Genomic DNA, 21,605 nt, shown 5'->3' with positions numbered 1-21,605 from the left:
CAGAACAGTGACTGAGGGGTGTTTGGGGGGAGCCAGGAAGGAACAGGAAGCCGCTGCACAGACTTTTTCTATTGTGGTAAAATACACATAAGATTTACCATTTTAACCACTTTATACAAGTCAGTGGCATTCAGTACATTCACAACATTGTCCAGCCATCACCATGGTCTAGTTCCAGAATTCTTTCATCATCCAGATGGAAACTCTAGTAGGCATCCCCCTTACCCCTCCCTCCAGCCCCTGACAACCACTGCTCCACTTGCTATGTGTATGGATTGGCCGGTTCTGGATGGTTCATAAAAATGGACTCATCAAGACATGGCCTTTTGTGTGTGGTTCCTTTCACCAAGCGTAATGTATTCAAGGGTCAATTGTGTTGCAATGTGTATTAGCCCTTCATTCCTTTTCATGGCTGAATAATATTCCATTGTGGGGATATAGACCGCCTTTTGTTGATGGACATTTGGACTGTTTGTACCTTTTGGTTATTGTGAGTAGAGCTGCTATGAATTTCAAGTCCCAGTTTTTGTTTGAACACCCGTTTTTTCTTGGGGTACATACCCTTTTGGGCCCTCATTTATTCTTTGCTTTCCTTTTTAAAAATTTTTTTAAAATTGGGGGCGCCCTGGTGGCTCAGTCAGTTAAACTCGGGTTCAGCTCAGGTCATGATCTCACAGTTCGTGAGCCCACACTGGGCTCTCTGCTGTCAGCTCAGATCCTGCTTTGGATCCTCTGTCTCCCTCTCTTTCTGCACCTCCCCAGCTCGTGTTCTCAATCTCAAGAATAAAAATAAACGTTAAAAAAATTTATTTTTTAATTTTTAGTTTAGAGAGAGAGCACAAGCAGGGGAGAGAGGGCAGAGGGAGAGCGAGTGAATGTTAAGCAGGCTCTCTGCTGAGTGTGGAGCCCAACATGGAGATTGATCCCAAGACTCTGGGATCATGACCTAAGCCGAAATCAAGAACTGGACGCTCAACTGACTGAGTCACCCAGGTGCCCCTGCTTTCCTTTTTTTTTTTTTGTTTTTTAAGTCCGTATGAATTTTTTCCAGTCAGCATGGCTTTGATAAAAAAAATTCTTAAGAAAAATTGTTTGGGGCTAAATAAAGGGCCTTGAATGGAAAGCTAAAGGGTGAGGGCTTTATTCAGTAGGTAATAGGGAGTCAGGGTAGGGGTTTGAGCAAGAGAGTGACAAGATCAGAGTTGGGTGGGAAGACTGGACGCTGGGCCCTTGGCCAATGAGGGCCCAGGGTGGAGCGCCAACCCCTCCCCTCCCCAAGTTCCTGAGCCCTGGCCTCCTGGTGGTGTTGGGAGCTCTCTGGGGCTGCGCTGCTGGAAGGGCAGCTCCTGAAACCCAGGGCGCTCCCAGCTCCTCAACCCTTGTTCCCGTGTCTCCCTCCCCTAGGTTCCTCATCATGACCACACTGAGCGCCCAAGTCAAAGGCTCCCTCAACATCACCACCCCAGGGGTGCAGATATGGAGGATCGAGGTGAGGCCTGCCTGGGTGTGTGTGTGGGCAAGGGGGGCGGGGGGGTCTGCAGGCTGGGACGGATGGAGGGAAGGAGGGAGCCTGAGATTACTCTGTCCTCAAATCCTGCCCTCTGATGTGCGAGCCCCTGCTGCCTGTCCCCAGGGCCACTCTCCTCCTGCTCCTGTTCCTCCTCCCATGGTCACATCCCTTCTTCTGGTCCACTTCCTCAGGCCCTCCTCCTGCTGGTTCTCCGCCTCTCCCAGCTCTCCCTGGGGTCAAGGGAGGCGGGGCAGCTGGGGGTTCTGGGTGGTCCGGGACAGCCCTTCTGAGCTCCTTCCTCTCCCTAGGCCATGAAGATGGTGCCTGTTCCTTCCAGCACCTTCGGCAGCTTCTTCGATGGTGACTGCTACATAGTCCTGGCTGTGAGTGCGGGCGGGTGCCAGAGGGGCCCGAGCAGACAGCAAAGCCCACTGTGGCATTAGGGAAGAAACCTGTGGCTGGGGGCAATAAGGAGGGCTGGCCGGGTTTCACCCCTAGACAGTATTCACTGGGTGGGCCCAGGTGCCCAGCCTTTGGTAGCTCTGCAGGGTCAGAGATATAAGAGGCTCTCCCTGCCCTTGGTCACTGAGCTCCAAGGTGAACGTCTTTGAATGTACAGTCTTGGGGACGCTCAGAGCCAGCGGGACGTCACCCGACCTCAGGTGCACATTTCTAGAATCCATAGTCCCCTTCATATTGCCTCCTTGGTTTTTGCCACATCCTGTACGATTAACGCATTTTTATCTTTCCTTACACTGACTCGCTTTTGAAATTTAAATCTATTGATTAAAAACATAACTCTACATCAGTACCATAAGTGGAAAGCAGTGTCCCATGTCACAAGCAGAAAGTAGCTATACAGTTTTTACATAATCATTTCCTATGTACATTTGTACACCCCAATTCATCACCTCATAGACCTGTGATGGTCCATACACATCACTTGGGAAAATGCTGCTATGTGCAACCCACTTATTTCCAAGACCCAGAGGGAAAGCCACTCGCCCGATGTCTCAGCGAGTCTGTGGCAGAGCTGGGGCCATTACTCACGGTTCCTGACCACCAGAGCCGTGCGCTTCCTGGATACCAAGCTCACCTGTGGCCCAGGCCCCTTGTGTGTGACAGACCATGCAAAGCAGGGAGGCGGGGAGAGGGCTGTGGGAGCCCAGGGCCTCGGGCACACCGCACCTCCCCTCTCCCTAGATCCACAAGACGGGCAGCAGTCTGTCCTATGACATCCACTACTGGATCGGCCTGGCCTCGTCCCAGGACGAGCAAGGGGCGGCTGCCATCTACACCACACAGATGGACGACTTCCTCAAGGGCCGGGCCGTCCAGCACCGCGAGATCCAGGGCAACGAGAGTGAGGCCTTCCGAGGCTACTTCAAGCAGGGCCTCGTGTATGGAGGGGTGCACTGCTGGCAGGGAGTGGGGCCTGGGCTGGGGAGGGAGCCTGAGGCTGTCGGGGAGCTTGTGAGGGGGACCCACCATGGGCTTTTGGTGATTTTCGTTCTTTCCACTTCCCCACCCCCATTTCTGCTGCCGTCCTGTCCTTGGTCTTCATCCCTCTGAGTGTCTTTGGCTGCCCTAGGGGCCGTTCGGCAATTAGGTGCACCATGAATTTTCGTAAATCAACCCCTGTTTGAATGTCCTGGAGAGCTCAGTGCCAAAGGAGGCCTTCCAGGGCCTCACGGTCAAGTCTTCCCTCTGGCCAACGGGCAAATAACTGCTCCTCCATTCTCTAAAGCAGGACTTTCCCACTGAAAACCCAGGTATCTAGCTTTTCTTGAAAAGTCTGAAGCTCTGGCCTTTGGGCTTTTCCCATGGAAACATGGTCAAGAGCCATGTTGCTACTGACCAGTAGGATAGGCCAGAAGCTCTCCGGTTAGCCACAGTCCCCACCCCTCCCTTTGGTCTTGTTCCTCTTCTTCCCACGCTTCTAGCAACAGTCCGCCCCTTTGGCATTTGAGCTGCCACCTCTCCTGTCTTAGTGTCCTTGGGCTGCCCTAACAAAATACCGTAGAGCGAGTAGCTTAAACAACAGAAATTAATGTTCTCACAGTTCTGGAGGTTGGGAAGTCTAAGATCAAGGTGCCAGCTGATTTGGTTGCTGGTGAGAGCCCACTTCCTGGCTTGCAGACAGCCACCTCCTCACTATGTCCTCGCATGGTGAAGAGAGTGAGCAAGCTCTCTGGTGTCTCTTCCTATGAGGACACCAACCTCATCACGGGGGCCCCACCCTCAGTACCTCATCTAAACTGTATCATGGGGCGCCTGGGTGGCTCAGTCCGTTAAGCCTCTGACTTCGGCTCAGGTCATGATATCATGGCTCGTGGGTTCGAGCCCTCTATAGGGTTCTGTGCTGACAGCTCGGAGCCTGGAGCCTGCTTTGGATTCTGTGTCTCCCTCTCTCTCTGCCCCTCCCCCACTTGCGCGCTCTCTCTCTCTCTCTCTCTCTCTCTCTCAAAAATAAGCATTAAACAAAATTAAACTGTATCAAAATCTACTACCTCTCAAAGGCCCCTCTCCAAATACCATCACAGTGGGGTTAAGGCTTCCATACGTGAGTTTGGGAGAGGACACAATTCAGTCCACAGCCTCTCTCCTCTTCCCCTCCACTGTGGTCCCCGTCCTCGGAGTCCCGTTCTGTCCTTCCGCATTTCCACATTACCACGCACCCTTCTTAGTGGGCCTCTCAGCAGGGCAGGGAGGCAGTGAGTGAGGCATCTAGGGTGCAAACTGTGGGCTCCTGAGATACCTCGCGCACCTCAGCCTAGTCCCAGGCCCAGCCCTCAGGTGGCCCCAGTGGCAGCGGGCACCCGGGCTCTGTCACACCTCCCAGCCCACTCCCTTGGGTCAGCTCCCTCTCTTCTCAGGATCCAGAAGGGAGGCGTGGCTTCTGGCATGAAGCAAGTAGAGACCAACTCCTACCAGGTCCAGCGGCTGCTGCATGTCAAGGGCAAGAGGAACGTGGTGGCCGGAGAGGTGGGCATCAGCCAGGGCCCTAGCGTGTGGCCTCCTGTCCTCCCTACCCACTCCCCACCCCCCCGCCCCGGGTGCTGGGCAGAGGCCCAGGAGGGGTGAGGTGGGGAAGACATGATGGACTGTGGAAAGTATCTGAGTAGAGGCCACACCTGCCCTCTGGCGCTCCAGGTGGAGGTGTCTTGGAAGAGTTTCAACCGTGGGGATGTTTTTCTCCTGGACCTGGGGAAGCTTATCATCCAGTGGAACGGGCCGGAGAGTAACTGCATGGAAAGACTCAGGGTAAGCCCTGCCCATGCACCGCCCTGCTCCCCATCCCACCCTGCCCTCACCTGCCCCTGCACACCTGCCCCTCTCCTACCAATTGAACTCGCCAGACCTCTGTCGCCAGTACCGCCCCCCCGCCCCCCCAACCAGCCCAGTCTCCAGGTCTCAGCTGACTGCCCTGGACGGTGTGTTGGAAGGTAGATCTGAGTCTCCTTGTGTATGTGGAGAGGCATGCATGTTGGGATATGGGTGTGTGTGTTCTCATGGCTGATCCACTGAGGTTTAATACATCCCCGCTGTGTGGTAGACCCTGTGCCAAACGTCAGGGAGCCAGTGGTGAAGGAAATGGGCAGAGCACCGCCCTGGGTCTGGCCGTCAAGTGGGGGAGACCGACAGGAAGAGGGTAATTGAGAGGTGAGGGGTGGGGGTGGCGGTGGGGGTTCTGGAAAGACTTCTAAGAGGAGGTGGGGTGGGGCCGGAAGAAAGTGGCTGGTGAGGGGTCTGCCAGCAGAGCCAGAGCACAAGATGGGGATTACAGGGAGTTTGGAGAACAGAGACCTTGGAGAAAGTCTCGCTCGCAGGGCATGTTACGCGGCCAGAAGGCTGAGTAAGAGGCTCGGGTTTTGTTCTCGGTGCCCAGGAGGCCACCGAAGGTCATTCTGACTTCTGAGTGGAGAAGGGGTGTGGGGGCTGCGGGGACGCAGGGCGCCCTGTGGCCATCCGGGTGAGGATGGGAGGAGGCGCCCCGGCCCCTTGGACAGGAAGGGGGGATCCACACACATTATGTGGGTGGCGATGGGGCTGAGGAGAGAGGGGTGTTGCGCTTGAGTGGATGGGGTCCCGTTGCCCGAAATGAGCAAGACCAGGAGCAACAGATTGGGGGAAGAGCTCAAGTTCAGTTTGGGGCATCTTCAAACGGGGCTGTGGTGGATAACGTGAGATGACAGCAGGGAGCTGGGCTGGAGACAGAAATACGGCCTCCGCAGTCTGCAGAAGCCCGGGGCCTGGGGCTGAAATGCAGGTACCCAGAGGTACACAGACATGGGGCTGAGGAGGGGGAGCCAGGGTGTGTGTGAGTGTGTGCGCACATGTGGGCACATGAGGGAGTGTGTGCACGTGTGTGTCTCTGCATGAGCACATGTGGACTGTCCCCCCTGGGGGTGTGTGTGTCTCCGTGTGAGGACGGTTGTCTCCGTGTGTGTGTGAGCACACGTGAGGCCGTGTGTGCACGTGTGCATGGGTGCACATGCGAGCTCGCTTTGGGGCAAAAAGACCGAGTGCTATGAGAGCCAGGGCTCAGCTCTCGTCCAAAACTATGAAGTAAAATCACAAGTTTCAAACGCACCCCAAACCCCCTCTTGCCAACGAGAAACCTGCTTTCCCCATGGGGTTCACTTGGTTTCCTCACATGTACCTTAAAATCCTGGTCCCCCCTGCCCCTGGTCACCAGGGTAAAGGCAGGCAGGCACCTCACCCCTTGGGGCCGTGGCAGGGTGGGCTGGGCTCTCCCGGCATGGTGTGGGGTGGTGGACACGGCCCTGTCCCCCACCAGCCTTCATGGGTCACCGGGGTCTCCCTGCAGGGCATGAACCTGGCCAAGGGGATCCGAGACCAGGAGCGGGGCGGGCGCAGTTACGTGGGCGTGGTGGACGGGGAGAACGAGAAGGAGACCCCGAAGCTGATGGAGATCATGAACCACGTGCTGGGCCAGCGGAGGGAGCTGAAGGCCGCGGTGCCCGACAAGGTGGTGGAGCCGGCACTCAAGGCCGCCCTCAAGTTGTACCAGTGAGTGTCCAGCTGGGCTCCTCGTGGGTGCGGGGGCTCCCTGGGGGCAGGGCACCTGGGTGACAGCTGTGAGAACCCCGCTCGTCTATGCTGTGCCCTTCATCCTGCAGCGTGTCTAACTCAGAGGGAAAGCTGGTGGTTACAGAAGTTGCCACGAGGCCACTCACCCAAAACCTGCTCAGTCACGAGGTGAGAGGGTCTGGAGACCCCCAGCCCCACCGCCTGTCCCCCTGCACCCAGCCTGCTCTCCCCCCAAGCAGGTGAAGCGCTGGGGGCCTGGGGCTGGCCTGGAGGGAAGGAGTCAGTTTTGTGCCTGAGACTCTAGCCCAGCCCCGCCCGCACCCTCAGGCTCCCACCCTGGGTCTTTCTCTCCCACCTGTAGGACTGTTATATCCTGGACCAGGGGGGCCTGAAGATCTATGTGTGGAAGGGGAAGAACTCCAACACCCAGGAGAAGATGGGGGCCATGAATCAGGCACTGGTGGGCATGGGGATCGGCGGGGGGAAGGGGAGAGAAACAGATATAGCAGGGAGAGAGAAGGGGGATCAGACTGGGCGTCCCACCAGGCAGAGGCCTCCAAAGCTCTGGGCCCAGCTCAGCTGGGGGTGCTGAGGGTCTGCTCTGTAGCCCCCTGTGGGGGTCGCTGTCTGCCACCAGGGGCCCACCAACAGGCAACCTGGGGGCCTCCTCAGGATGTGAGCTCCCACCTCAAGCTCAGTTCAGAGAAAGGAGGGAGAAATGGAAGCTGACCTTTTTACAAGAGGGGATCGGGTCAGCAGGGGGCTGGGGCTAAGTCAGAGTTTGGGGTCATTACTGGGGTTGGAGTCAATAACCCTAGCTGGCTTGGGGTCAGAGTGAGAATGGGGATTGGGCTCAAGGCTGGAGATGGCAGCTAGGGGTCAGGGTCAGAACTGAGGTCTCATTTGGTTTTGGGGTTGAGGCCAGAGCAGGCCTTAGCTTTGGGTCAGCACTGGGACTGGGGTTGGGTTCTAGTTTGCACTTGGGACCTGGGGTAGGTTTGTGGTTGGGTCTGGTTGGGGTTAGAGCCAGGCTGTCACTTGCATTGGAGGGCTATGGGGGTTCAGAGAGGGACACAGACCCAGCCACCGCTTTCTCTTCCCAGAACTTTATCAAAGCGAAGCAGTACCCCCCGAACACACAGGTGGAGGTGCAGAACGATGGGGCCGAGTCAGCTGTCTTTCAGCAGCTCTTCCAGAAGTGGACGCTACCTAATCAGACGTCAGGCCTGGGCAAAATCCACAATGTGGGCTCCGTGGGTGAGGGCCCGCCCGAGGCAGGGTGGGGCTGGAAGAGCGTCTGCGCCTGCCTCCTGTCCTCCTTCCCAGACACGCCTCTGCCGTGCGCGCTTTTACCCTGGCTCTGGGCTCCTGACTGGGGTGGGGACATGAGGCACATGGGTAAACTTCAGAGCTGTCACAAAAGGGGAGCTGAGAAGCACCTGTCTCTCCTTTGGAATGGGGTCGAGTCTCTCTGGAAACCAGACGGCTTCAGTCTCTCACCAGACAATAGTTGCTGAAGGCAAGCTCGGTGCCAGGCACCTGCAGGAGGGAAAAAGTGTTGTCCCTCTCCTGGCTCCTCTGGGAGGCCCTGGAGAAGCCGGAGTCTTAGGGGTGGGAGATAGGGTTTCACATTATAACTGCCACTCTCTGGCTCTGTGACCTCTCTGGCCTCGGTTTCCTCACCTGTAAAATGGATCTAAGAATTCTAGCTATCGGGGTTGTTGGGAGGACCTGGGGATCTCAGTTGGTGACGGCCAGTGTCACGATTCCCCCTCCCTCCAGCCAAAGTGGAGCAGGTGAAGTTTGATGCCATGTCCCTGCACGTCCAACCTCAGGTGGCCGCCCAGAAGAAGATGGTAGACGATGGCAGTGGGGAGGTGCAGGTATGGTGAGGGTGGAAAGTGGGTGCTGGGGGGGGGTGGCGGGGGCGGCGGAGCCCATCCTGGACCTCACACCGGTCTGGTGCTGGCCCCAGGTGTGGCGCATTGAGAACCTAGAGCTGGTGCCGGTGGATTCCAAGTGGCTGGGCCACTTCTACGGGGGTGACTGCTACCTGCTGCTCTACACCTACCTCATTGGCGAGAAGCAGCACTACCTGCTCTACATCTGGCAGGTCAGGCCCCACCCCTCCCTGCCCAGAGCACAGCCAGCTCAGTTCCCACCCTGCTCTACCCCTTCCAAGTGGCCATCACCCTTGAGTTGAATACCTCTGGTGATGGGGAACTCACCCATTTTCCATCCTGGGACTGCTTTGGCTATGAGATCCCAGTGGCACAGAGTACCCCCATATACAACCTTTTCCCCTTCTCTGGGTTCTCAGAGCCTCCAATTTCCATGGCTTCCAGCACATTCCCTTCATCTGGGCTTCTGTGTCCAGATGTGAGTGAGCAGGGAGATGCTTGGGTGCTGGGGGTAGTGCTATGGTAGCCATGCTGTTTCCCCCAGTAAGAAGGAGAGGAGGTCTGGGGTTAAGGCCGGGGTTGCAGGGGAACTATGGGTAGGGGGTTGCTGGGAAAGGATAAGGTATGGGGATGAGACCAGAAGAGGTCTGGGGCAGATTGGGTTTGGGCTGTGTCCAGGATAGGGTTTGGTGGGGAGGACAGTTGGGTTTGGGGCTGGGTGAGAAACAGGGATGGAGTTGTTGCTGCAGCCGGAGACGGGGTCAGAATTGGAGCTGACTTCATCCCACCCCTTCCGTCGTGCTCGTCCCCAGGGTAGCCAGGCCAGCAAGGATGAAATAGCAGCCTCTGCCTATCAAGCCGTCATCCTGGACCAGAAGTACAACAATGAACCGGTCCAGATCCGGGTCCCGATGGGCAAGGAGCCACCACACCTCATGGCCATCTTCAAGGGACGAATGGTGGTCTACCAGGTGTGGTTGCCGACCTGAGGCACCTGGCAGTCCCCGCATTTGCGGTGGGGTGGGCGTCAGGAGATGGGGGAGGGGACCTGGGGGGGGCCGGCCTGGAGGTGAAGGGCAGTCTTCATGGGGGAGGACTGTTTGAAGCCCCATCAGCCATGTGGAACTGGTGATAGAAACAACCACCCAGTACTTTAAGAATACGTAATGAGTATGTGACATGTGCAAGTGCTGTTTCTCTGCCCACCCATCTCCCTGGATCCTCTACATGAGAAAGGCAGTTCTTGTGCCTAGATTAGCCCAAATGATGAGCCTGTCCAAACTGCACTGGTGCCTTCCAACGTAACGGAATAGACACCTCCTGTTCATTGAGCACCTATGAAGTCTGCGGCCCTCTGCAAAGGGCCAAGGCTGGAGAAGGCCGTGCATTACTGTTGACGGTCCTGTTAGGAGAGCAGTGAACTCACAGCCCGAGGCCCTGTGTGCTTAAATGCCAGAAACTCAAGCTGAGTTGACAGGAGAGTGTGAATACAGTAATCTGGGATAGGCAGGGAGTTCACGGTAGAAAGGGGGTTTGGAGGAGCCCTTGACATCAGGGTCGGAGCAAAAGGGCTCAGCAGAGGTAAACTGTAGGGCAGGAGGCACAGCAAAGACAAAGACCCAGAGGAGGGGACCCACATGGGACAGTGAGAAGCCTGGCGAGCTACATGGGAAGGTTTGGAGAGAGCAGAGCGGGTCTGGAAGGGTAGTTTGCGCCTGAGTCATGTGGGGCCTTCAAAGGCTGGGATGAGGAGCTGGTTCTAGTCTGTAAGCAGTGGGGAGCCACTGAGGATTTCTGAGCAGCGGAGTGCCATGACCCAAGCAATGTTTTGGAAAGGCTACTCTGGTGATGGTGCATCAGAGGACCTGGGGGCGGGCAACCGCCACCCCCGCCCCCAGCCTCTCTTGCTCTCTATTTTCTGTGCCCTTCGAGAATCTTCCATCGTCTCTACTAAGTTGCTCCCACCTCTTTCTCTCTGCCGTCTCCCCACACCCTGCAGGGAGGCACCTCCCGAGGCAACAAAGTGGAGTCAGTGGCCTCCACACAGCTGTTCCAGGTCCAGGGAAACAGAGCCGACAACACCAAGGCCTTTGAGGTCCCAGCCCAGGCCAGCTCCCTCAACTCCAATGACGTCTTCATCCTTAAGACCCAGTCCTGCTGCTACCTGTGGTGTGGGAAGGTGCGTGCAGGGCCTAGTGGCCTCCCCCGCTCTTCAAGTGGGTCTTCGGGATCCCCCTGCCTCAGGCCGAGTAGGTCCTTCTTGTTAATTTCCTAGCTGGTCTCCTTCCCCTGCAGCTCTGGGTCTGGCCACCCTCACATTTTCTGCCTCTATGTCTGGGTCAGTCTCTCTCATTCTGTTTGTCTCTGGCTACCCCTGGCTGTCTCAGTGTTGGTCTGTCTTTGTGTCCAGGCTCTCTCTCACTATCCCTGTGCCTGTCGCTGCCTCTCCGTTTACCTCAGCCTCTTGGATTCCTTTTCCTGCCCTGTAAGGATTGTGCAGACTCCTGTCCCCTCTGCCATTCTTTGGAGTGTCAGGCACAGGAGGGGTGCACATGGGGTCCTGATCCAGGCAGAAGAGCCCTCTCAGATGCAGGAGCTCTGTGCCAGTGAATGTGACACTAGAGATGGTCTCCCCCAACACAGCTGACCCCTCTTTCCCCAGGGCTGTAGCGGGGATGAGCGGGAGATGGCCAAGATGGTTGCTGACATCATCTCCCGGACGGACAAGCAAGTGGTGGTGGAAGGACAGGAGCCGGCCAACTTCTGGATGGCCCTGGGTGGAAAGGCGCCCTATGCCAGCAGCAAGAGGTAACTACGGGGTCCCTCTGCCTCTAGCTCACCTTCTGAGGCTGGAGAGCCTCCCAGCATCTCCATCCCATGGCCCAGAGCCTGCAGCAAGCATGAATTGAGGACTCTGTATACCAGGTCCCCAGGGCTACAAGATGAGTCAAGGGCAGCCCATACCCTCAGAGCCTCTTGAGCAGTGCAGTGTCTGTGTGGGTGTGCCTCGGGCCTGGTGGGAGTGTCTTCGTGGCAAAGGGAGTTCACAGCCATAAGAAACAACTCAATGAGAGGGGCAGGCTTGCCCTTTGGGAAGAAGATGCCAGAGCCCTGACCTTTAGCGCTGACACAGGACCTGGATGCTGAGAAGCCCCAGCTGTACACACTCTGTCAAATGGTTTTTCTGAAGAATACCCATGATCCACCATTCCCCGGTTCAGAAGCAAAAGGGCATATATTGCAGTAGCCGTAGGAGGGCACGGAGGGAAGACAGCAGAAAGAATTTCCCAGTGGGCCCATAGAAGAGTCACTGGAATGGATGTCCTAGAAAGGCAGTGGGGATTTCTCCCTCGGAGCACTCTTAGACTCTTGGGAGGAGGGGGGACTTTACGTGTGAGCAGAAAAAAAAAAGAGTATTTTCCTAGAAGTTAGGCTTTCCATGCCAGAGTTCTGTATCCTCTATTCTTCTGTCCCCCTACCTTCTTCTTGGCAACACAATTTTCTCTCCATCCTGCAGATTGCAGGAGGAAACCCTGGCCATCACCCCCCGGCTCTTTGAATGTTCCAACCAGACCGGGTGTTTCCTGGCCACAGAAATCCCTGACTTCAATCAGGATGACTTGGATGAGGATGATGTGTTCCTGCTAGATGTCTGGGACCAGGTAGGACAGAGGCCTGGGGAACCTCCCTTCCCACCATCTCCATCTCCAAAGCCAAGAAATAGTGGTTTAATGGATAGGCTCCCTTATAGATTCTTCCTGGGAGTAGTATTATGAACAACAAGAGCCTACAGAAGAAGGAGGCAGGTAGAGAGGAATGTGCCCAATGGGGCTGCAGGGCAGGATGTATTTTCCCAAAGTCCAATTTTTTTTTTTTTTTCCATGTGGCATGTCTATAGCTCTGGAGAGGCTGGGAGTCACACATTGGCAGAATATCCCAGTACAGGACATCTGTCCTACCTCTTCATTTCCCAGATGCAAAGTCAAGACCAGACGGGGCCTGCCCAAGGTCACTTAGCGCCACTGTTGGTCATCGGAGCCTGGGTGAATCGAGGCAGAGCCCTGTGGGCCAGGGAGGACGGGAAGGACCGCCTGAACCCTGGATTCTCCACAGGTCTTCTTCTGGATCGGGAAGCGTGCCAATGAGGACGAGAAGAAAGCCGCAGCCGTCACGGTGCAGGAATACCTCAAGACCCACCCCAGCGGCCGTGACCCCGAGACCCCCATCATTGTGGTGAAGCAGGGATACGAGCCCCCTACCTTCACAGGCTGGTTCCTGGCTTGGGATCCCTTCAAGTGGAGTGTAAGTGGCCAGCCCACCCTGATCCTTATAGCCCTTCACATCCTCCTCCAGGTGGCCGCTCGTGGTACACCACAAGGGCAGGGCAGACTCCCAGGCTTTTCTGTTTACTGCGATAGATGACCAGTGATATATTTGTAAAGGGGTTTGAGGGGGCCTAGAATAAAAAGTAAGGCTGCATAAAACCATTAACCCCCCTGGTGAGGGAGAGGAAAGAAGGCTATCAAAAACCCAGGCTCAGTTCAGTGCCTTGCCTTATGGATCCAATGTAGCTGAAGGCTGTTGGACATTATTGGTTAGAACCGTACTATTTAAACTTAACTGCAGTTAAACAAAATTAAACATTCAGTTGCTCACTAGCCACAAGCTAAGTGCTCTGTAGCCCTATCGGACAGCACAGAAAAAGAACATTTCTATCATCGCAGAAACTTCTCTGAGGCGGTGTTGGTGGATCCGTAAGCCAGGTGAAATGAAACATGTCAGTTCTCAAGGACAGATAAATATCTTCCCGGCACCGAATTCTAAGCAAAATGGGTCATACACGTGGTCCTTACCTGAGGGACAGGGAGTCAGACTTCCACAGGATTCTCCGGAACTGGTCGCACATAGAAGCAGAGGGCAGGTCCTCAAAATGGAAGGTTTTCTGCAGGAAGGAGGAAGGCTAAGGTAGAGAGTGCCAGCCCAGTGGCTTTGGGTGCACTAAAGTGGCAAAACAGATGAGTTTAGGGAACCAGAGCTTAATTTCCTCAAATACATTTCCTCAAATACATTTTTTGAAAGCATTCTTTCAGTGGCTGATGGGCTGAATTTAGTTTTGAGGATAAACAAATCTCAAGGCTGCAAATCTAGATGCCAGAACTTTTTTTTTCTTTCTTTCTTTCTTTTTTTTTTTTTTATGAGCAGCAGGCAAAAGTTTATGAGAGTATAAGTAAGTATACTTAGTAAGTATAGAAAGTAAGAATAGTAGGAAAGCTCTCTTTACAGAGAGGGGACATTCGAAAGTGAATGCCCCGACTCTAGGCGAGGGTCCTTGTTTTATAAGGTTCTGGTCAGCCCCCCTCCCTTCCCCCTTGTTCCTTCTCAGGTCCTACCCTTATTGGCTGGATAACTCTGCGTTGTCCAGTCCTGATTGGCCCGATTCCATTGTGTGAGGGGTGGTCTATGGCCGTATCATTCCTTGTGGGTCTATGTTTTATGGTCTACTCTACTTATTTTTAGTCAGGTCTTTCGTCAAATTCCTGAGGGGAACCTGAGGGGGAGCACGTGGTGTCTGATACACTCTTAAGAGGAAACTTATGCCTGAGGGGGTAGATGCCAGAACTTTTTTTTTTTTTAATTTTTTTTTTCAACGTTTATTTATTTTTGGGACAGAGAGAGACAGAGCATGAACGGGGGAGGGGCAGAGAGAGAGGGAGGCACAGAATCGGAAACAGGCTCCAGGCTCTGAGCCATCAGCCCAGAGCCTGACGCGGGGCTCGAACTCACGGACCGCGAGATCGTGACCTGGCTGAAGTCGGCCGCTTAACCTACTGCGCCACCCAGGCGCCCCAGAACTTCTAAAATTCATATCAGTGTCCTGAGTCAACACCTCTGGCGGCCCTCCCCTCGCCCCAGTCTGGGGGGCTTCTCTCAGGCTCACGCGTGGGCTCACTCCTTCACTCAGCATAACTCCAGTAGGGTGCGCCATGCCTGGTGCCCGGCCCTGGGGATATGGAGACGGGGCTCCTCGTGGAGCTAAGGTCCCTTCTAACTCCCTTTGCTCTTTGGCGGCAGGGTCCCCCCCCGCCCCCGCTCTCCAGGGCCCCCATGTTCCCCAGAGCCTGCAGGGTGTAGGCAGGTTCTCAAGGCTGCACGTGGCTGCTTGCACTGCCTCTGAGTGTGGCCTCCAGCCCCACGTGGGGCTGAGCGGGGCCTCTTCTGACTGTCAGCCCTTTGGGTGCCCATCCTCGCCATCCAGCCTCCTTTTTCAGGGTCCCCCCCCTCCAGCCCCTGAGCCCCTTCTTCCTCCTTCCCACGCCCAAGCCTTAGACCAACCTTCTTTCAACTCCTGAAGGAAAAAGTTCTTCCATCTCCTCTGCTGAGAACCGGGTCTAACTTGTTATTTACTTTCTGTGCAGAACGCCAAATCCTATGAGGACCTGAAGGCGGAGCTTGGAAACTCCAGGGACTGGAGCCAGATTACTGATGTGAGTACGGGGCAGGTGGCCGGCTGACGATGGCCAGCCCTGCGGGAGCTGAGAAAGCTCCAGAGAGGACACCAGCATCCTGGGCTTTACTTCCCACCATGAACCGCTAACCACCACCCCCCCCCCCCACTGGAAGTCCTTGCTGTTTAACTTCAAGGCCTCTGGCTGTTTTTTTTTTCTCCTCCATTTCCTAGGGTATGGTTCCCCCATCTGATCATACATGAATCTGATGGGAGCCGGGAGTGAGGGGCAGGGGCAGCTGATTAGAATGCAGATCCCAAAGTCCCACTCACTGCCCCAAATTCTGGCTTGTGGAATTGGGTTGAGACCCAGGAATATTTGCCCGTTCTAAACGAAGAGCCCAGGTGATTTGATGCAATTAGGCCATGGACTACACTTTGAGAAAGAATGATTTCTCTGCCGTGGCCATCCTGGGATAGACTTCTCCAGATACAAACTGCAGTCTCTGAGTTAGTTAACAGAAACTCATTTAGCCTGTCGGCCTGGTTGATAAGGAAATCTGAAAGCGAAACCTTTCCTTCAAGAAGTTCCCAGGCTTGCAGGGGAACTGAGTCCAAGCAGACTCTGCAAAAATGTATCCAGAACATGAGAGCAATTCCACAAGCATGCTGGGGTAATCAGATAATGCACCTGGCTCCTTGGCCCCACCCTCAGGCTGAGTACCTCGTGACACTCATTAAGCCCTTCTCGGTGGACTGATGGTTGCGTTGGAAGGCATATATAGGTCAAGGCTAAGTGAATTTACTGATCACAATTTCATAACCGATAAGAGAAAGAGGATCATAAATGTCCAAGGTGGACCTCAAACATCCATCATGAGAAGCCATGAAGAAGTTTGTAAGTCAAAGAACAAAATAATCATCTCGGACCAATTGGCTTTGGTTGGACACAATCCACCAAGTTTTAGCTCATGGGTCCGATCAAATGTATTCTTATGAGGAGTGTGTGTGGGTGGTGGGGTCATGGAAGGCTTCAGGAAGGAGGTGCCCTAGTATCAATGTTGACTCCAGAGAGATAAGCAGCTTGGGAGGTAGCCACAAGCCAGCAGAATTAACCGGTGGTTTCCTTTTCTTCCCTAGGAGATCACAAGCCTCAAACCGGATGCGTTCAATGCTAACACCAACCTCATTGTTGGGCCTCTACCCATCTTTCCCCTGGAACAGTTGGTGAACAAGACTGTGGAGGAGCTCCCTGAGGGTGTGGACCCCAGTAGGAAGGAGGTAGGTCAGACTGGAAGAGGAGGATGAAGAGATACGGCTTGCCGATTGCCGGACAACACTAATTGAAGCCCAGATTGTGCCCTGCAGGTGATTAGGTGCTGGGGGGATGCCAGAGAACAAAAACAGACCTGGTCTCTGCCTTCATGTGAGGTGACATCTCAGTGGGGAGAGAGGGCTCAAAGGACCCTGATTACACTATTATTTCATTTCAGTGATGATAAGTACCACACAGGTGAAGTACAGGTGCCATGAAAAGTATTCCCAAAGGAAACCTATTATAGTCAGAGCAGAGTTCCTTCTGAAAGGTGGACAGGAATTATTCAGGCAAAATGGGTTATTCCTGGAGAAGGGAACAGCATACATGAAGCCCAGAGGCAGGGAATAAGCATAGCATTGGGGTGAAACTGCAAGGTGGCCAGAGTGGCTGTGGTGTGCAGAGCTGGGGAGTGGCAGGCCAGGGGGCCAGGGGCCCAACTGAGCAGTGCCTGCTACGTCACCTTAGGGAATGTGGTGTGTTTTTGGGGGTGGGGGGGAGAGCGCAAGTGGGGGAGGGGCAGAGAGAGGGGGACAGAGGATCTGAAGTGGGCTCTGTGCCGACAGGCTGACAGCAGTGAGCCCGATGTGCGGCTTGAACTCACGAACTGTGAGACCATGACCTGAGCCGAAGTCAGATGCTCAACCCACTGAGCCACCCAGGTGCCCTGGGAATGTGGTGTCTTTTTATTTATTTATTTATTTTTTCAACGTTTATTTATTTTTTTTGGAACAGAGAGAGACAGAGCATGAATGGGGGAGGGGCAGAGAGAGAGGGAGACACAGAATCGGAAACAGGCTCCAGGCTCTGAGCCATCAGCCCAGAGCCTGACGCGGGGCTCGAACTCACGGACCGCGAGATCGTGACCTGGCTGAAGTCGGACGCTTAACCGACTGCGCCACCCAGGCGCCCCTGTGGTGTCTTTTTAAAAAGTGGACAGGAACCATTATGGCTGAAGCAGGGGAGTAGCAGTTAGATTTATGCTTTTAAAAGATCACTGTAGGGGCACCTGGGTGGCTTAGTCAGTTAAGCATACGTACAACTATTGTTTTCGGCTCAGGTCAGGATCTCATGGTTTGTGAGTTCGATCTCTGCACAGGGTTCCGTGCTATGTCAGCATGGAGCCTGCTTGGAATTCTTTCTCTCTCTCTTTTTCTCTCTCTCTTTCTCAAAATAAAGGATTTATTCTCAAAAAAATTAAAAAAAGAAAGATCACTATAGGGCCACCTGGCTGGCTCCGTTGGTAGAGCATGTGACTCTTGATCTTGGGGTTGTAAATTCAAGCCCCATGTTGAGTGTAGAGATTACTTAAAAATAAAATCTTTAGGGACACCTGGATGGCTCAGTCGGTTAAGCGTCTGACTTTGGCTCAGGCCATGATCTCATGACTCGTGAGTTCAAGCCCCACATCGGGCTCTCTGCTATCAGCTCAGAGCCTGCTTCAGAGCCTCAGTCCTCCCCTCTGCCCCTCCCCCACTCATGTGTGCACGCGCGCTCTTTCTCCCTCTCTCTCTTTCAAAAATAAATATTAAAAAAATAAAATAAAACCTTTAAAAAAGAAAAGTGAAGAATGGATGGTGCAGAAGCAGCAGCCCTGGGCAGACTGAGTGTGTGTGTGGGGGGGAGTCTACAATAGGTGGTGGCTGGGGAAGTAAGGGAAGGAAGTGGTTTAGAGAAATATTTAGGAGGTAAAGTCAAGGACACTAGGTAATTACTGGATGGGGGGAGGAATTGTGTCATTTTCCGAGATAAAAAAAAAACAAAACCCTGGGTCAGACTGAGCTTAGAGGGGACAAGCATGAATTGGGTGGTAGCCATGCCATTTGAGGCCCCCCCCCCACCCCCCGCCGGGTGACATGCGAACAGATGCACGTTTGGTGGGCAGGCAATTCAGAGGAGCGCCAGGGAGAGACTCACCAGCGCTCGGTGCCTCTGGTGGCTGCAGCTGTAGGCCCGCGCTGTCACCTGTAGGGAGGGAGTATGGCAAGAGGAGCTTGTTAACTTGTTAAAAAGCTCTTAACAAGAGTATGACAAGAAGAGCTTGTCAAGTCTTACACATGAATTAAGGACTCTACAGAAGAGAGATGCCTGATTTCTCCAAGAAGTCTGTTAGCGATCTGGGCCCGATATACGTTTAAGTATATTGTTCCCAAAGCATTTGTATCCTGCCCTTCACCTTGGAGACCATGTTCGTGCATTCTCTCCCAGATCTGCCCACCATCCGTGTCCTCACTGTAATAGTGGGATGATCCTAATATATTTTCTGTAATAGTAATACTACAAATTATTATTTGCCCAGCACCTGGTACATAGAAAGTGCTCTGCAAATGTAACCTGCTATTTTCACTGCCTGCTCTACACCTGAGAAAACTGAAGAGTGGGGAAGTCACTTGCCTTTTGTGACTGGCAAAGCTACTTAGTAGCCAAGTCAGAGCAAGAACCAGGTCTTTGGAGCCCTGCTGTTACTCTCGTATCATCATGTGGCACCAAGTGTCTCTAAAAGGAGGGGCAGCCAGTGTTATTGAACGAGGTGATCAATGGGAGGCTGGAGGGATTGCAGGTTTTGAATGGGACAAACAGCATCAAAACAACCCTACCACGGTAGACAGAGTCTACAAAATCTAAGATCCTTTTTAAAAACTCAGTTGTCTGTTGCCGATGTTTTTAATCATGGGAGTAACATACATTCTTGTGGGAGAGCTAGAAGTCCATGGTCAAGTGGGGAGAGTAGGAGAGGTCTTGAGGCCTCGCTGGCTGCTCCAAAGTCGGAAGGGGAGCCAGAGACAATGAACAGTGGTGTGGTGGGTCTGGCTGCAGGCAGTAGCAAGAGGATAATCCAAGTGTTTGAGCGTAAGTGAGTAAACCACAGAGAGGCGGATGTGGGTATGGGTGAGGCCAGTAATCAGCTGGCAGGACCACAGAGTCCAAGAACAGGACTAGGGAAAGATACAAGGCCACTGGGATGGGCAGTTCCTGCTATCTAGCCTAGGGGTCAGAGTCCAGAAGTCTCCACCAAGCAGCGGAGCCAGACTGACTGGGGCTGAGAGGGCACCTGCATCCACAGCTGTGAGGGACCTGGAGCGGGCGTTTGCTACAAACCAGTTTGGGGTAGGCAGCTCTTCCCCATCCACTGATGCCCAAACCGCCCACCTTTACTCCCTTCCTCCCTGCCTGGGGGAGTGGGCAGTGCTCTCAGGATCCTTGAGGACAGAATGCCCAGGGGTAGGAGGCAAATCTAAAGACAGGTTAGAGAACTGAGGCATCAGACCTACCTGAGCTTGAGGTCCATCTGCGGATGTTTTCCAAGCGGTTCAATTAAGGGCTCTCTGCAGGAGTGGATAAAACAGTCTTCTGGGGTGGCAGGGTGGGCTAAGATTGAAAAACAAAAAACAAAAACCTTGCTCTCACCACCCCTCCCCTCTGGGTGCCTGGGGAGCAGAGATGAAGGTTGGGAGATGCTGTCTTATAGCAGCTTCAATTTGGGGTTCTCACATTGAGTGTGCCTTGATAGCACTTAGCTTGCCTTAAGCAGCACCACTATTATATTGTATCAGCTGGGAGCAACAGTCATTTCAGGCAATCCCCTCATCTAATGGAGAAAGATACATACATACTCCAGGCCTAGAAAGGTGTTTCCCAGTCATGATCTCCAAGCTGAGAGTAAAAAGGTAGAATTGTGCTAACCTTCTAGACCCTTCATAGGACTGGAGAATATAGGGTAAGTCATCCAAATGTTTTGTCTCCTGCTCAAATTAGCCAGCTGTTTTGTAAGTGCCACGGCTGTACACGCTTGCTCACTTTGCCCATTGGGGTGGGGCGGCTGCCGGGTGAACTTGAGCCTGAGCAAGTCAGGGCCCAGGAGGGCAAGCCCTCAAGGGCTAGGGGCTTCTGCCAGAAGAGCTGTGCCTCCTGTGGTAAAGACAACTTGGTCTAGATCAGACCCGGGTAGATTCCCTTCTGCAGCTCATCTGCTTCCTCCATGGGCCAGACTCACAGAAAGAAGGGTCCCCTGGCTTAGGTTCACTGCTTAGTGAGACAGATGAACAAGATACTTTCTTAGGGAAACATATACCCTTTCACATGTAATGTTACTTTCATCCCCATAAAAACATTACAGAGAAGCAAATATTGGCCTTTAAAAAATTTCCCCCATTCTACAGAGAGGAAAACTAAGACGTTCCCCCAAGTTAGCAAATTCCTTAACCAAGCTAAGTCAAGTTCTTATTTCAGATCTAGGGTCAAAAGAAAGGAGCTCAATCTACTTCATCTTGAACTCATTCCAAATTCAGGGATCAAACCTCTTGGACCTCAAAATGCCACCTGACTCCCATTTCTTTCTTGGTTCTCCTGACGTTGCCTGTATTTGCTTTTCATGTGATCGCCACCCCACACGCATAAGACTCATCAAAGTAAACCCTGGGGAAGAGTGTGACCTTTGTCCTCTGCTTCCTCTCTCCTTCTAGGAGCACCTGTCCCCCGAGGATTTCACCAAGGCCTTGGGGATGACGCCCACTGCCTTCTCTGCCCTCCCTCAATGGAAGCAACAAAACCTCAAGAAACAAAAAGGCCTGTTTTGAGAAGCAGGGGTAGCTGCTAGCTGGAGGGCAGTACCCTACCCTGCTTGGTTTTTCATGACCGGGATGTGAGTCCTACACTAATTGAGGTGAAATTTTAGTTACCGGTGAGCGGCCTTCTGTGGCACTGCCACCTTTGAGTAACCTACCTATTCTTCCAGAATGATACCTCTGTAAAGACACTGTGATCCCAATTTGAGACATGAAGGGGGGGGGGGGTCACGTTGTTTCTATCCTCAGGTATTGCATCACTGTTAGTCATCCTGTTCTAGAGCTTTCCCTCCTGAGAAGAGCAGGCACTCCACGGGACATCAGAATTCTGAGGAGCCGTTCCTAGCTTTTCCTCTCTTGTGACACTTTTATCTACAGGAAGTGGGCTGAAGATCTTTCCCAGCGTAATGGCTTTTCCTCTTCACTTTCCTGATTTAGGCGAGACGTTAAAGGGGACTCCTCCTCTGTAGGAGTTGAATGGCCTGGGAAAAGGACCTGTTAGGCAATCTCACAACACTAACGGGTACCCAGTGAGAGCAACATATCCACTGGGTTTTAAATGCAGGCTATTTCACCCCCTTCTTTGGTACTAATAAGGCAAAAGAGCTTAGCAAAGGCCAATGCTGAGTTTACAAACGGTTATCCAGAACCTCTGTAAAGCTTCACCAGCTCCTCAAATGAAAACGAGAACTCCGTGCTGACCACAGCCACTGGTTGGGTTTGCCCTTCCGTTTCCTTTAAGTTGTAATGGGGCTGCACGGAAATCCAAGTCAGAAGGCCAACAGAAAGGGATCTCAGAACCTCAACACGTGAT

General features: G+C 53.6%; 2 protein-coding genes across 2 annotated transcripts in view; one reads left to right on the top strand and one right to left on the bottom strand.

The window, feature by feature from the left end:
* The first annotated feature begins 1,300 nt into the window (after positions 1-1,300).
* On the top strand, positions 1,301-21,597 carry VIL1 (villin 1). Its single transcript, XM_047083470.1, has 19 exons — positions 1,301-1,489; positions 1,819-1,893; positions 2,714-2,910; positions 4,387-4,495; positions 4,664-4,774; positions 6,342-6,544; positions 6,655-6,733; positions 6,927-7,025; positions 7,669-7,822; positions 8,348-8,448; positions 8,541-8,678; positions 9,279-9,437; positions 10,466-10,645; positions 11,129-11,274; positions 11,984-12,128; positions 12,580-12,768; positions 14,883-14,951; positions 16,052-16,192; positions 20,690-21,597. The coding sequence occupies exons 1-19, from the start codon at positions 1,415-1,417 to the stop codon at positions 20,801-20,803; spliced, it is 2,484 nt and encodes an 827-aa protein (XP_046939426.1). The 5' UTR covers positions 1,301-1,414; the 3' UTR covers positions 20,804-21,597.
* Positions 18,080-21,605, bottom strand: part of USP37 (ubiquitin specific peptidase 37) — a 102,641-nt gene continuing 99,115 nt past the window's right edge. Inside the window, exons 26-27 of the mRNA XM_047083468.1 lie at positions 19,499-19,595; positions 18,080-18,191 (exon numbers count right to left, since the gene is read on the bottom strand). Coding sequence (XP_046939424.1) covers positions 19,538-19,595 — 58 coding nt within the window. The 3' untranslated portion in view covers positions 18,080-18,191; positions 19,499-19,537. The remainder of the gene's footprint in view (positions 18,192-19,498; positions 19,596-21,605) is intronic.

This window comes from Lynx rufus, unplaced genomic scaffold (genome assembly GCF_022079265.1).
Source record: "Lynx rufus isolate CCGP_SWC_20201006 ecotype Redwood Valley unplaced genomic scaffold, mLynRuf1.p SCAF_2, whole genome shotgun sequence".
Taxonomy (NCBI): domain Eukaryota; kingdom Metazoa; phylum Chordata; class Mammalia; order Carnivora; family Felidae; genus Lynx; species Lynx rufus.
Note: the sequence above shows the minus strand (reverse complement) of the source record. Positions and strands in the feature narration are given on the sequence as shown.

Coding starts and splice junctions, on each gene's coding strand:
- VIL1 (XM_047083470.1), top strand. CDS start 1,415: ATGACCACACTGAGCGCCCAAGTCAAAGGCTCCCTCAACATCACCACC. Junction 10,646..11,128: donor GCTACCTGTGGTGTGGGAAG/GTGCGTGCAGGG, acceptor CTCTTTCCCCAG/GGCTGTAGCGGGGATGAGCG. Junction 11,275..11,983: donor CCCTATGCCAGCAGCAAGAG/GTAACTACGGGG, acceptor TCCATCCTGCAG/ATTGCAGGAGGAAACCCTGG.